Source organism: Macrotis lagotis, chromosome 3, assembly GCF_037893015.1.
Source record: "Macrotis lagotis isolate mMagLag1 chromosome 3, bilby.v1.9.chrom.fasta, whole genome shotgun sequence".
NCBI classification, from domain to species: domain Eukaryota; kingdom Metazoa; phylum Chordata; class Mammalia; order Peramelemorphia; family Peramelidae; genus Macrotis; species Macrotis lagotis.
Window position 1 is genome coordinate 56864843 of NC_133660.1, and position 15332 is coordinate 56880174.

Sequence of the window (15332 nt, forward strand, 5' to 3'; positions counted from 1 at the left end):
GAAGTGCCTGTCCATTTCCAAAATATGACAACAGTTGAAAATGGTCAGGGAAGCTGGTGAGTAATCCGATAATCTGAAGTTGGTGAATTGCTTGAGTTCAGAACTTCAGAAATGCTAAATTTGGATAGTTAGCCCTTGAGAATAGAGGGCCACTGGGTTGCCTAAGGAGTAAAGCAGTTCAGGTCAGGAAAACAGACATAAAAGAAAGGAAGGAAAAGACAAATTCTATAATGCTGTAGCTATTAAGGTAAGTACCTATTCAATCAGCTAAAATATTATTTTCAGATAACACACACATAACAAGTAGTTCAATAGAAAAATGATTTATTTTGGCTCTTTTCACACATCTTATTGTTTGTTTGGGGAACACAGTCTCACATAAAAATCACAGAAAGTCACTCATTTAAAAAGCTACACTTAAAATAATAAAGGGTCAAGGCAAAGCTGATCCCCTGGATAAAGTTATCAGCCTGGAGGCTCCAGCTCCCTGAAGTGACTGGTGCACATCTTCATCAGAGGTGCCCTTTCCTGAAAAGGTGAAATTGGCATGTAGGACATAATGAAATATTTTATTCAGTACTTTCATTATACAAAAAAAAAAGTTTCTCTCAAAAATAGGGAGAAAAAAACAGAGGGAAGATATATAGAAAAACAATGGTGTCAATTACTCTAATTATTATAATTATTTCAACAATGGGAACCAAGAGTTTTTTTTCAAAAAAAAAAGGGACTAAACCTTTTGCATTTTTACACCAGACCTTCCCTTTTTGTCATTCTGAGTCACAGACAATCCACAGTTCCAAGTCTTGTCCTGGAGGGCAGATTGGCCTTTGAAAAGTCATTAAAAGGAACAAATCCAGTTATTGTTATGTCTTCACAAAAAGGAACTCTAACCCAAGAGATAGCCCCTGTAGAAACAAAAAGAGTGAAAGCAAGAATTAAATCATTTCATTCCAAATCTTTCATACTCTCATTTAAATGAAACTCTGTTTTCATACATATCTTTTGACCTTCACAGTAATCCTGTAAGGCAGGTGCTCTCATGGTACTCCTTTTAGGTACTCCTAATTTTTAGGTATTCCTAATCTTAGTTACTAGAAAAAAATGTTTAATCAAATTTTCCAAAGTAATAAATTAGTGTAGAAAAGAGACAAAGATAAAAGCAGAGGGAAAAGAAAATTCCTTAAAAGTTTAGATGTCAGAATATAGTTCCCTGCAGAAGAAGATATACACTATTCCCACAATTAGATTTGGGGTTTCTAGAACTTTTGGAAAAGAGTATGATGGAGGGCGGCTAGGTGGCCTAGTGGATAAAGCAACGGCCCTGGAGTCAGGAGTACCTGAGTTCAAATCCCGTCTCAGACACTTAATAATTACCTAGCTGTGTGGCCTTGGGCAAGCCACTTAACCCCATTGCCTGACAAAAACCTAAAAAAAAAAAAAAAAAAAAAAGTGGGGAGGGAAGGAGAAATATAGCTTGAATGGTCCATAGTGGGGTCCTTTCAACTATAAATTCCACCAAACTAGAAAGTTTATGAGCACTGTGCTCATTTGGCTTAAAATACCAGCCAGCAAGTTCTTTTGTATAACCCAGAGCATAATGAATAGGACTTACAAAAAAGGAATATAAAAAAGGGTTAACTTCCCACACACTTCTTATACCCCCCCCACCCCATAACTATGTCTCTCTCCCCTTCCCTACACCCATCAACATACTATCCTAATTATTGTATCCTAATTACTACATTAGTAAATAAGTGCATAGAATAAATTGTTACTCTATGAGAAACAGGAGGAATGGAGGCAGGATTTCAAGTACTGCCGAATTTTCAAACCCTGAAAGTATGCCCTTTTCACTTTCAATGCTTGAGCCAAGAGTTAGCCCAAGAGGTGGGGAATGAAAAGAGAGACATAAATAGACGGTTTGGGGAGATACAGGTAAACTAAACTAATAATTCCCCAAAGTTAAAAGTCAGAGTTGTAGAGGTTAAGTCCTTTTCTATTTCATATTTTACTTTGTAAAAGGAGGGACTCAAAAATAAGAGCAGGAGGGAAGACTAAATACAGATTTATGGGCTACCTTCAAATATGAAAAACTATCTACTTTTATTTTGCAATAGTGTACTAGCTGATTTCAAAATTCTGGGAAGGGAGGGAAGGAAAAAAAAGGGGGGGGATGATTTTGTTTCTGAGACCCTTAGATTCTCACCTTAAATAAGATGTCCAAGCTCTCTTCTCAAGTATATAATGCTTTCCAATATATTTTCATCCCTCTATGCCTACCTATTTTCCAGACTATGAGATACAGGAGCAGAACAAGTTAGCCTATCTTCAAGAAAGTGTGTGGTGCTCTTATTGGCCCTATACTTCAAGAAAGGAAAAACAAAACAAAACAAAAAAACCCTACACATAATCTGAATGAACACTACCATTTACTTTTTTTTTTTTTTTTAGGTTTTTGCAAGGCAAATGGGGTTAAGTGGCTTGCCCAAGGCACCACAGTTAGGTAATTATTAAAGTGTCTGAGACAGAATTTGACCCCAGGTACTCCTGACTCCAGGGCTGGTGCTTTATTCACTGTGCCACCTAGCCACTCCTACCATTTACTTTTTAAAATTTTCTCTTATGTTTTTCTTTCCTTTCTCATGGTTTTTCTTTCCTTTCCCTTAATCCTAATTCCTCATACCAAAATAATGAATCTGTTAACATGTTAAACACAAGTGTGCATGTACAATATTCACTTGTTTGCCTCTGGGGTGGGAGGAGAGTGTCAGAAGGGAAGGTGGAAGAAAATTACATAACTTCAAAAAATATGCGTATGCGGGGCAACTAGGTGGCATGCTGGAGAGCACTGGTCCTGCAGTCAGGAGGACCTGAGTTCAAATATAGCCTCAAGACAATAATAACTACCTAGCTGTGTAGTCCTGGGCAAGTCACTTAACCTCACTGCCTTGCAAAAACCAAAAATTAAAAAAATATACATATGCATGCAGATGAATGTTGAAATACTTTCATGACATATAACTGAAAAATAAAATATCGATTTAAAAAATAATTATCTCCAAAAGAGCAATAAAAGGTAACAGGAGACATGAGGTGTCTGTAAAACAAGGTCAAGTACTACACCAGAGAAGACATATAAAAGATAACAACCAAACTAACCAGAAAAGAAGGGAGAGCCAGGTAGTAAGGTGAAAGTATAAGTGGCTGGCAGTTGGCATTCTTTGTTTGAATTCATGAAATTTGAAGATAACCACAGGCATGAATGCCCCCAGCTGACTACTATAAGCTCTTCAATGAAACTATGGAAGGACATGAAAGAGATAGGCAGGATGGCCTGACAGTTGTTTTCTGCATTATTGGACAGAGCAACTGCATTTATCAGGTCACAGACTCACTAAAGTAGCACTGCTAGACTTTCTGCTCTGGGTTGCCATTTTTAATGTCAAGACCCATCTCTGGAATTCTCTACTTAACTTCCTCCCCAGGAACAATGGGTTAAGTGAGGGGGTTCAGATTCTAGAATGAGCCCATCTCCTGACTAGTCTAGTCACAAGTCACCTCCCCTCTCTGGTTTCAATTTTCTCAAATATAAAAGAATTTTAATTAGAATGAGCTTTAAGGTCCTTTCCAGTTCCAAAAAAAATTTTATGCTATGTTTTGTACATTATTCAACTTTACATTGCAATAGAAACAAACACCATGAACCAGAATATTTAATGACTTACGGCAGTTTCATTCTCATGAACACTCGTGCCATGAAGAAACTCAGGAGGACACTGACGAAACCAATGAATAGAAGAAGAAATCTATTGAGTTTGGGAATATTTGGTGCATTGGATCGGTCTAGGATTATGAAACCTAAACCTCCCATTGTAAACAGGAAACTGGATGCAAGTCCTTCCATAATATATTGTCCATTCACTCTGCAAAAGAAAGAATAATTTCCTGCACACAACATAAACATGAAAATTTCCCATATTTGAGACTAACTTTCATAACCAGGATTCTTAAATGTATTCCCAAGTTGCTGTATTAGATGAATTTGTCAAATTGCTCAGTCTACTATCTAGAATAATTACTTTTAATCCTTTATTTAATTTCTTTGTCATTCTTTCCATAGGAAAAAAATATACATTTTTTTGTTTTGACTCATTTCCTAGAGAATGCCAGTCTGTCCTCTTTAGAAACTCTTAGATCAGGCATAAAACATTTTCACAAGTTCAAATACATATTATCAATGGTAAATGAATTTCAAACTTGAGATATTTTCTTGTATGATAGTAAGAAATTTTCATTTTTAAAGGGGGAAATCTTTTAAGGGAATATTACAAATTTAGAGCAATACTCAGTACTTGAATGTAATTCATCACACTGAGAACACTTCATAACTGATTTTAAATCCTACAAACCTAAAGAAACCATTTTTATTAATCACATATACTATATTGCATTCATTTTGGATAGCTACCTTTCCTTAAAGAAGGTGGATCTTTCTTAAACAAGTGACAATAGAAAGCATAATTTCTCTAAGACAGAGGTTCTTAGCCTGTTATATGTCACAGACATCTTTTTGGAAAAATCTTAAGGTATAAAATAAAATAAGATGGAAATTACAAATAAAATCAATTATATTAAAATGCCAAAACCTAAACTGTCAAAGAAATTCACAGAATCCAGATTAAGAACTCCTGCTATAAGAAATAAAATCAGAAATCAGGGGCCCAGCAAAATAGTAGAATGGATTATTTTCTCTAATCCTCACAACCCTCTCAAGCCTCTCCAAAACAGAAATTATATAACAATAACAAAACAATTTCTGTTCTCTCCATGGTCAAGAACATGTAGAACCCCCAAAACACCATGACCTACTACCTAACTTGACACTCATTCAGCTACCCAATCCATGAGCTGACAATTAAGGGCTTAACCTTTCCTTTCCGGGTCATGGAGATCTAAGCTCCAAAATGCAAAAAATATGCAAGGCCTCAATAGCCACCTGAGGAACTATTACATGCTGCAGCTGAGGAGCAGAGGAAAAAGGGCAGCACACATGTTGGGACATCTTGTTCAAAACCTTCCTTCTACTTCTTCAGGGATTCAAGTTCCAAATTATGAAAATCTACCCAGGCTATAATGGCACCAGGATAGCAAAATTTGGGACCATCATCAGATCAGAGAACTTGATGATGATGGATATCTGTCCTTCACTCTCAAAGAAGACCACTGCCATCAGGGAGGTGATGCTGTGACAAGCACATGACTTGGATTTGATGAGGAGGTGCTGTGCTTACTCACTATCCTCACTTTCTCCTCCAGAGTCAGTTTGGTCCAGGGGCCAAAATAGTAATCAAGATGCCTGGAAATAGCCCAAGTGGGCAGTTAGAAGTACAGTGGATAGAGTACTGGCCTTGGAGTCAGGGGACAAGAATTCAAATCTAGCCTCAAGACAATTGACGCTAACTAGCTGTTTGACATTGGTCAATAAGTCACTAAACCTAGCCTGCCTCATATCCAGGGTCATCCATTCAGAGAACTTAGGGACAAAGAGAACAGGACCTGACACCAAATGGGTGGGTGGATAGGGCCCTAAGAGAAAGAACTCAGTCCTCCCAAGTCTTGAACCAGAGACTTAAGCTGGTGAACTTATCCACCAAAGGAGGATGCTTAGATGCTTTTGAAATATAGCCTTAGAGAAAAAAAATAACCCCAGTCACTTTAAAAAAGAGAATTAAGGGCAGCTATAGGAGTCCTGCCCTAAGGAAATTTTATTGCATTTAAGAATAAGTACACATCGTTCTTTCTCCCTCCCCCCCAACCCCCCCCCCCCCAGTTACTTTAACAAAATAACTTCTACCTATATGCCAGAAAAGCCACTGGTCTCTGATGTCCATGTTCATCTGTCATAGATCCAACACTAGGAGGTTCCACAATGACATCATAAATTATTCCTATGTGGAAAATAACAGTGAAAATTAGACAGGATCAAGAAGGTTATAGCTTTTATTTATTTCTGTCAATGAAAAAACTTTATAAGAACCAGTTTACTTAAGATATGGCCCCTTTAATTTTTTTTGTTCAGAATTTTAGAAAACTTTTTAAGATAATGAGTCTTTTTAGTATTGTTGCAAATACTAAATATCAAAGAAAGTCTCCAATATTTTTCCAAAGGAAAATACAAATTTATGACCTGAATTGAGCAAAAAAGAAAACATCCTCCAAAACCGTTTATAATTCCCCCCATAAAAAATATATATATATATATATATATATATATTTATATACACACAAACACATATATATGTCAAATTTAAAATCAAATGAAATATTTTAATGTATTTAATTTTAAGATCTAGCATTTTCAAAAATTTAGAAACCAATTTTGTGCCCAATAGTGGAAATGGTTACACTATTTGCATTAAATTAACATTATATAAACATGCCCTAACATTTTATTGTACCATGAAGAATGAATATTCTTCAGAATATAAAGAAAAACAAAGGAAGGCCTAATTGAACACATAAGGTTCTGAAATAAATAAAAATATAAAACGACTACAATAATGTCAATTAAGACAACATCACAAGGCAGCAGAATCAAACTGATTCTGGACAAATTCAGATCAAATTAAATGACTATCAAAATATATGAAGTTAAAACATTTTCACGAAGAAATGGTTAACTAAAAAAAGTTGATATAGAAGCACCTTCAAGTGCCAGATGTACTAAGTGCTGGGGTTACTAAGAAAGTCAAGAGACAGTCCTTATTCTTAAGGAATTCATAATTCAAGGGAGGGAGACAATATATAAACAATGCAAACAAAATAAACAGGACAAACTGGGTGGTCTTAACAGTAATAGACACATTCACATTGAGTTTATTATGTCTGTAATGTCCAAAAGGTAAATGAAGATATGGGTCTTCAATTTTGGCTAAGTAGAACAGAATTATTAAAGACAGATGACACTTGAAATCATGGGAGCTGCTGAGATCAAGAGAGAAAGTATTTAGAAAGAAGAAGAACCTCAATTAGAAGATATGACCTAGACAGAGATCCATTAAGCAAGAGAGAGAAGAAAACAGTCATACAGGTGAAGAACCAGGATGGAGTAGTACCAGGGGAACAGGGAGAAAAACTAAGTATAAAGGAGAAAAGGCTGTCAGTGTCAAAGACTGTAGAGAGGCAAAAAAAACCGATAAGGATTGAGAACAGGCAACACTAGACCTGGCAATTAAAGAGATCATTGCAAAGTTAAAAAGTTACACTTGCCATGTCAATGACTATTTTAGCTATTTTTTTTTTGCTTCCATTGATCATTTTCCTGATATTTTACTTTATTACTTGGAGAATACATGGTCTCATGTCAGTAATCTCTTCACCAATGAAAATCACCACTGATCTATGCCTTTTATGGTGGTGGTGTTCCTGTTCATTTGTTCAGTCTTTTTTGGTTGTTTTTGTTTTTATTTTTGAAAGGCAATGGGGTTAAGTGGTTTACCCAAGGCCACACAGCTAGGTAATTATTAAGTGTATGAGACCTCATTTGAACTCAGGTATTCCTGACTCCAGAACCGGTGCTCTATCCACTGCGCCACCTAGCCGCCCCCCAGTCTTGACTCCGTGACCCATGGGACCAAAGCAGGTCAGGCCCTTCTATCTCCCACCATGTCCAACTGTTCACTGTTTCCATGTCACTCTTGTTCATGTCAACTTCTACCTTCAATCTTTTCCAATATCTGGATTTTTCCCCATTTTTCCATTATGTAGTCAAAATAGTCAAGCCTCAGTTTTAGCATCTGTCCTTCCAATTAGCTGTGTGAATTAAATCTTTAAGTATAGAATGATTTGATCTCCTTGCTGTCCAAGGACTTTCCAAAGTCTTCTCCAGCACCACAACTTGATGTAAATTCTGTGTCTGGCAGCCTTTTAAAAAAAAATATAATCCAAAAAAACCATAGTTTATACTTGGCATAATTCTCATTCATATTTTTTCTGATCATGAGTGGCATCTTTTCTTTTTGTCTCAGGAGTACCAGCATAGCAGGGAAGGTCTATCTCACTGGGGTGGGACATTAAGACATCTTTTTGCTTAATCTTTTGTGAGTAGGAATAGTTTCATTTCTTGTATTCATATTCCCAGCCCCTAGCAGAGTATCAGGCAAATAGCAATCTCATGGGCTAACTGAGGGAGATCTGAGGGAGTGACTGATATAACAAAACAAGATCATCACCTTATGTTTTTAAAGTCTTGTTTAAAAAAAATAGGTTTGGGGCAGCTAGGTGGCGTAGTGGATAAAGCACCAGCCTTGGAGTCAGGAGTACCTGGGTTCAAATCCGGTCTCAGACACTTAAATATTACCTAGCTGTGTGGCCTTGGGCAAGTCACTTAACCCCATTTGCCTTGCAAAAAAAAAATAGGTTTGAAGCACTGAGATAATCTATGTCTAGATTTCTTTTCTTCATGACTACAGACAAAAAGAACTTTTTCTACAGAACTACCCCTCTCCTCATACCTCCCTTTGGTCTTTAATGACACTATATCCTCAATTCCCTGTTTTTAGGAGAGGAGGAACTGAAGACTTTCCTCCTTCCAACAAATCTGGAAACTGAAATGGACCAAATTAAACACCAGGAATTGATTACAAACTTACTTTGCACATTTTTTTGGTTAGTGAGGTATAAAGACTATTGGGGGGGGAGATAAGAAAATGTTTTATTATGTATTTTGATTTAGGTTCTATACAATTTAAACAATCAGAAAAAATTATACTTGGCTTCCAATCAATTAAATAATTAAATTAACATTAATACTACCCAGGAATAAATCTAATATTTAAATTGAACAATATTTAACTCCTTCATTTGAGAAATATTCTTCAGTAAATGATCTTGGCCCTCAAAGAACAAACTCATTATCCTTCCCAAGTCAGTTGTACTTCCTAACTTGTCTGTCTCTGCAAAGGGTCTAACATTCTCCCATTCATCCAATCACATTCAATAAATATGTAGGAAGCACCTTCCGTGTGCAAGATACCAAAGAGAAAAGATGAATAAAATAAGTTCACAACCTAATAGGGAAGACAAGTTGTGAAGATGGTGGTAGTGGCAGTGAAGACACATGTGCTGATAAATCTGCGGTCTTATCCTCATCTATCATATTTGGTAGCAACACAAAGAGTAGTGGATTTGATGTCAGAGGTTGCAGTTGTTCAGTCATTTCAGTGAAGCTCAACACTTCATAATCACATTTGGGGTTTTCTTGGCAAAAATACTAGAGTGGTTTGCTACTTACTTCTCTAGTTCATTTTAGGAAAACTGAGGCACATAGGTCCAGGGTCACACAACCAGTGGCTGAGGACAAATTTGAACACAGGAAGATTAGTCTTCCCTACTCCAAATTTAGCATTTTAAAGTCAGAGGACCAGCATTCAAATCTCTATTATATTTCTTACTACGTGTATGATCCTGAACTTGCCCTTAGTCTGGTATCTGCAAAATGAGGAATTAACATCCTTTTCCAGCTAGACCCTATGAAATCTACAGGCAATTTTTTCCATCGATGAAGATCATAATTCACTCACTCAAGATGAAAAATAACTATAACACAGAATTACAATGTGACAGGAGGCAGCTAGGTGGCATTGGTCTGGTATCAGGAAGATCTGAGTTCAAGCCCAGCCTCGGACACTTACTAGCTCCGTGACCCTGGGCAAACCTCTATTTGTCTCAGTTTCTCATTTTACAAAATGGAAACATGATGGAGAAAAATGTAGCATACTCCAGTATCTTTGTGAAGAAAAAGTCTATGTGGTTTCCCCTCACCCAAATCTACTTCGTGTACTTGTCATGGCATCATCTCCCCTGACAATTATGGTCTTTCTTGAGAATGAAGGATAAACATAAGGCCAAGCCTCAACTTGGATAATCCCTATCATCTATTGCCTTTGCTTCTACATACATACTACTAAACAAAAGTGGAGAAAAATAACAAAATTATGCTGGTGAGATCCAATAAAAATTTATATTGTGTTGGGGCAGTTAGTGGCACAGTAGATAAAGCACTGGCCCTGGAGTCAGGATGACCTGAGTTCAAATCCGACCTCAGGTTAATGATCACCTAGTTGTGTGACCTTGGGCAAGTCATTTAACCCTACTGCCTAGCAAAAACAACGAAAATCTACATGTGCAACCTTAACTGAGGCCTCACTGCTGCAAGGCAATTTACCTCTTCTATAATTCCTTAATCAATTCAACATCTCCCCACAACAGTTCTACAAACCTTTTCAATCTTTCTTAATTCTTTGGCTTCTTCTTTCTCTCTCCCCTTGCTGCATAATTTACTAAAAAAATTAAGACCCCCACTTCTTTCCTGTCCCTCTGGCACTATCTCTTCCTTCACCAATTTCAAATAAAGAGGTAGCCCATCTTGACAAAGCTGCTCACAAACTATCCTGTTTCATCCTAACTTCACCAACAGAATTAGATTGCCTTCTCTATCATTCCCATTCTCACCTAATGCTCAACATCTTTTCTGACTGTTTCCCTATAGTCTACAAACATGACCATGTCTCCACCATCCTCAAAATAAATCTTCTCTTGATACACCCAACTCTGCTAGCTAGTGTTCCACATCTCTCCAGTCCTTTGGAGCTTAATTTCTGGCAAGGACTCTCGAGGATAAGAGCCTCTACTTCCTCTACTCTCACTCTCAATTCTCTATAGTCTGGCTTCTGATATCATAATTTAACCAAAACTGCTCTCTCCAAAGCCAATAATTTTTAATTAAATGCCAAATCAAATAGCCCTGTTTCAATCCTCATTCTTTTGGCAACCTCTGACACCTATTAGCTTTAAAATTCTCCTCTCTAGATTTTTATGGTACCACTCTCCTTCTCCTACTTGTGTGATCGTTCCTTCTCAATCTCCTCATTCAGGTCTAGTCACACAGAATTCTGTCCTGGGCCATCTATTCTTCTCTTTCTACATTAACTTCCTTGGTAATCTCATCAACTCCTATGGATGTGATTATCTGTCTCTATGCTGATTATTTTTTTTTATTAGTTTTTGCAAGGCAATGGAGTAAAGTGACTTGCCCAAGGCCACACAACTAGGTAATTATTAAGTGTCTGAGGCCAGATTTCAACTCAGGTACTCCTGACTTCAGGGCTGGTGCTCTATCCACTGCACCACCTAGCCGCCCCTATGTTGATGATTCTAAACCTACTTATCCAATCGTAATCTTCAGAGACTTCTAGCATCATCTCCAACTATCTTTTAGCCTCCTTTAATTACATGTCCAGCAGAAATGTTAAATTCAACACATTCAAAACCAAACTCATCCCCCTACCCTCTTTCCAAACTTCCCTATTACTGCCAAGAGTACCTACTACCAATGCTCCCAGGCACCCAGGCTCAAAACCAAATCATTCTTGATTTTTCTCTTTCTCTCACCCCCTATATCCAATCTGTTGACAAAGGCAACTGATTTCACCTTTGCAAAGATATTTCAATTATATTCCCTTCTCTCTTTTGCTAATCTATCACCTTGGTGTAGACCCTCATCTCCCTGACACTGGGACTATTTAATGGCCACTATGCCTGACACTCCAGTTTCTCCCTATTCTAGTCTGCCACCTACTCAGTTACAAAGTGATTTTCCAAATGTCTGTCATCTCCCGGGGCAGCTAGGTGGCGCAGTGGATAGAGCACCGGCCCTGGAGTCAGGAGGACCTGAGTTCAAATCTGGTCTCAGACACATAATAATTGCCTAGCTGTATGACCCTGAGCAAGTCACTTAACCCCACTGCCTTGTAAAAACTAAAAACAAAAAAACACATCATCTCCCTACTCAAGAAACTCAGTGGCTCTCTATCACCATTAGGATCAAAATAAACTTAATTTGGCATCCACAGTTAAATAACCTGCTCTTCCCACACATACCTTTCCATTCTTCTTAGACCCACCATGGTATTGTTTGTCCTTCATTTTCAAAGAGGACCAATGACATCACAAGGTGATGCCTCAACTTGCTTATGAATTGGAATTAAGTGACACAGAGCTACACAAAGTCATCATCAGTCTCATTCTCTCTTCAACAGCAGGACAAAAGTCAGGATGAATTTTTTTTAGGAACAAAAATAATTTATTTATGTATTGCTGGAGGTGAAGCAGAAGCTAAAGGAGAAAGAAATGAATGGATTAGCAGTAGTAAAGACTGCCAGGACTTTTGATTAGATAACCATGGCTCTTTGATGTCTGCCCAACTTCTCCAAAGTACTTGCTTCATCTGCCTTCCTGATCAAAGAAATAAACTGTTTCATTCGTTGAAGCCGAGTGGTGAAGCGAGGGAATCTTCATTTGCTGTTGGTAGCCCCTAAGTCACAGTTACCAACAACTCTGCTGAGATGGTTTCATCATAGTGTGGCTGCTGCCTCAGCTCCTTGGAGCCACAGATGACAACTGGATGACAGGTAAACACCAAAGGTGGATGAGCAGCTCTGAAAAGGGCTTGGCAAGCTCTCCCATCAGAGAAGCTCGGTTCTCCCTGCAGACTCCATACCCCCTCCCCACCATGTACTTCTTGATCCTGTGATACTGGTCTCCTTGCTATTTCTCAAACTAAATACTTCATCTCTCAACTGATCTCAGTTTTTTCTAGTTGACCCGTATTCCCAGGAGGCTTTCCCTCCTCATCTCTACTTACTGGCTTCCAGCTAAAATGCCACCTTAGAAGAAGTAAAGTCTAAAGTTCCAGGAGACAGGTTAAGAATCTGGATTGAAGGTCTAATGCAAGAGGCATTGGAACTTCTGGACCAGGGTGGTAAAGAGGGGAATGATGTTAGAAACTATTTAAAGGAAGAGTTGACAGCGTTAGGAATTAGAGAAAAAAATCAAAAACAATTCTCTTCAAAACTGGAGTACTTGGAAGAATAAAACACTAGCAGACAAATGGAAAGGTAAGGGTTAACAGGATGAATAGGGTTTGTTGAGGGTAAGGTAAGGAGAGAATGAATTTGGTTTAAGCATTCTTGAAGTTCCATTTGAACATTCACAAGGCATTCATGTGTTCAATGGACGGCTGGAAAGATTGGGAATAAAGTCTAGGAGCATCAATCAGGTCTGAAGATATAAACCTAACCATCACCCCCAGAGAGGAGATAACTAAAGTCATATCCTACGTAAAAATTATTGATGTGAAGAAAGAATAGTGATAAGGACAGATCCTTGAGTGATACCTGTTTAAAATGGGAAGATAATGACTCAAGAATTCAGAGCAGGAGTCGTGATGGGATCTGAACCCAGTTACTCCTGACTCCAGGGCCGGTGCTTTATCCACCTAGCCACCCCTTGAACTCACTAATCTTCAGTTTCTTCACAGTTAATAAGAATGTTGTACTGAATGAAAAATAAAGTTTGCTTTAGACAGCAAATTCTGTAATTTGTAATTCTATAAGCTATTACTTGTAAATATAGGAAATTAATTTTAGGAATCTCATTCACCTGAATACTGCTTCTAATATGTGCCAAATAACTAAACACTTCTTACTGTCAGTATTCCAGAATTTTTCTCACAATTCACTGTCATCAATATTTAGAACCCGTATAAATGCAGATTCTCTAGACAAAAGGATATCAGCTACTGAAAAGAGCATTGGTGAACTTGGAGGCCCAAGTTCTAATCTCAGCTCTATCACACCAGCTAGCGGCTTGATTTTTAGGGTAGGGAGAGAATCTCAGAAAGGGATGGAAGATATTTATTCTAAACTCTACCTAAAAAAAAAATCCCTTGGGGTGCTCTATCTGGCCCTGGAGTCAGGATTTTCTAAAACAGCACTAAAAGGGATTCTCGAGAGAATAGAGTAAAACGACACGATCCCGGTCCGAGTCTTGGACACGGTCCCTGTCTATACAACCCGAGGCATCTCCTCACATTTTCGGCTTTCTTATTATGGTTCTTCTAAACTAAATTTATCCAAACTGAAAATCAAGCTTGGGCAGATTTTAAAGTTTTGAGGACTAAAGGAAAGCGCCACTCCAAGGGGGTGCATCGTTTGGTTGCCAGCTCATCGCTGGCAAAGGACCCGCCCTTCACCACTCGCTGCGCTGCTGTGCCCGGGGCTGGGGCGAGTTTGTTCCGTCAATGACGAGGCTGGAAATCATTTTCTCACCGTTTCCCTACTTTCTGGCAAAACAACCCTTTTCCAAGTGCCCAGCCCTGCGCGCTTCCAGGCCGCTTCTCACCCAAAGCGGCTTGAGAGGGCGCGGGAGGCGCAGACGCGCGTGGGAGCTCCCGGGCCCCCCGCGTACCCCCGCCGCCGGGACGGGCTGCCACGACCCCCAGCCCCGGCCCCGCGGCGTTACCTCCGGTGATGAGGAAGTAAGACACCACCACCAGGGCGTACACCGTCATGGCGGACGGCATGTGGGCCCAGGGCGGCTTCTTCAGCTTCAGGTTGGGGCACTCGAGGACCACGAAGGGCACCCGGTAGAGCGTCTCCATGTCGGCGGCCACCCGCGACTGCCCCAGGCCCCCGGCACCGCGCTGCAGGCGCCGCCGCCGCCGCGGCCCCGGAAGCAGAACCCCATCGGGAGCCTCCTCCGGAGGTCACGGCCAGGTCCTGAAAGCGGAGAGAAAGCCTGAGGAAGGACGCGCGGGCGCCGGAGCCGCCAACCCCAGCGGGCCTGGAAAATCAGGCGTCATTGTGTCGGGTGGGTCGCAGCGGCGGAAGGTTGGGAGAGCGGCCGCTCTTTAACGCACACCCGAAGGGCCGGGTTTCACCGTCCAGGATCCGCGCCGGTCTCCACGTGGCGGAGGCGGAGCCGGCCGAGCCCCTCCCTCCCGGCCGCAGAGCTGGGCGGGCGCTGCGTCGTGGAGCCCCCGGATTGGACGAGCGCGGCTCGGGGTCGCGGGGCCGCCCGGAACCGAACCGGAAGTTGCGCGGCGGGCGCGGTGGCCTCGGGTCGGGGGAGCCGTGGCGCTGCGGGCCACCCTGCAGCGAGGGAGCCCCGCTCCCCACGCGGCTTTTCGGCCCACGCTGGCATCGCCCTTGACTGGCCGCCGCCGGGAACCGGCTCTTCGTATCCTCCCAGCATCGGGGGCGCCCCCGGGGCCTCCCCCTCTACATGGCTCTGGAGCCCCTGCCCGAAGCCCCGGGGATGCCAGAGCGAAGATGCTTTTTCTTTACTTTCGTGTCCTTTTTTGTTGTCTGTTTTCTTCCACCGCGGGACTTAAATAGAATGCATGCCGCGTGTCCTGTATATTCTGTGTCAAATTGCCTGCCTTCTCTGTAAGAGCGAGGGGGGTTGGGAAATCAAAATTTGAAAAAAAT

The 15332-nt window shown here is 40.3% G+C and overlaps 1 protein-coding gene across 1 annotated transcript; it reads right to left on the reverse strand.

The window, feature by feature from the left end:
- Positions 1-307: 307 nt before the first annotated feature.
- On the reverse strand, positions 308-14574 carry OSTC (oligosaccharyltransferase complex non-catalytic subunit). Its single transcript, XM_074228736.1, has 4 exons — positions 14365-14574; positions 5858-5951; positions 3729-3926; positions 308-908 (listed from the first exon to the last, which is right to left on the reverse strand). Exons 1-4 carry the CDS (start codon positions 14501-14503, stop codon positions 890-892), a joined length of 450 nt encoding a protein of 149 aa, XP_074084837.1. The 5' UTR covers positions 14504-14574; the 3' UTR covers positions 308-889.
- Between the last annotated feature and the right edge of the window lie 758 nt (positions 14575-15332).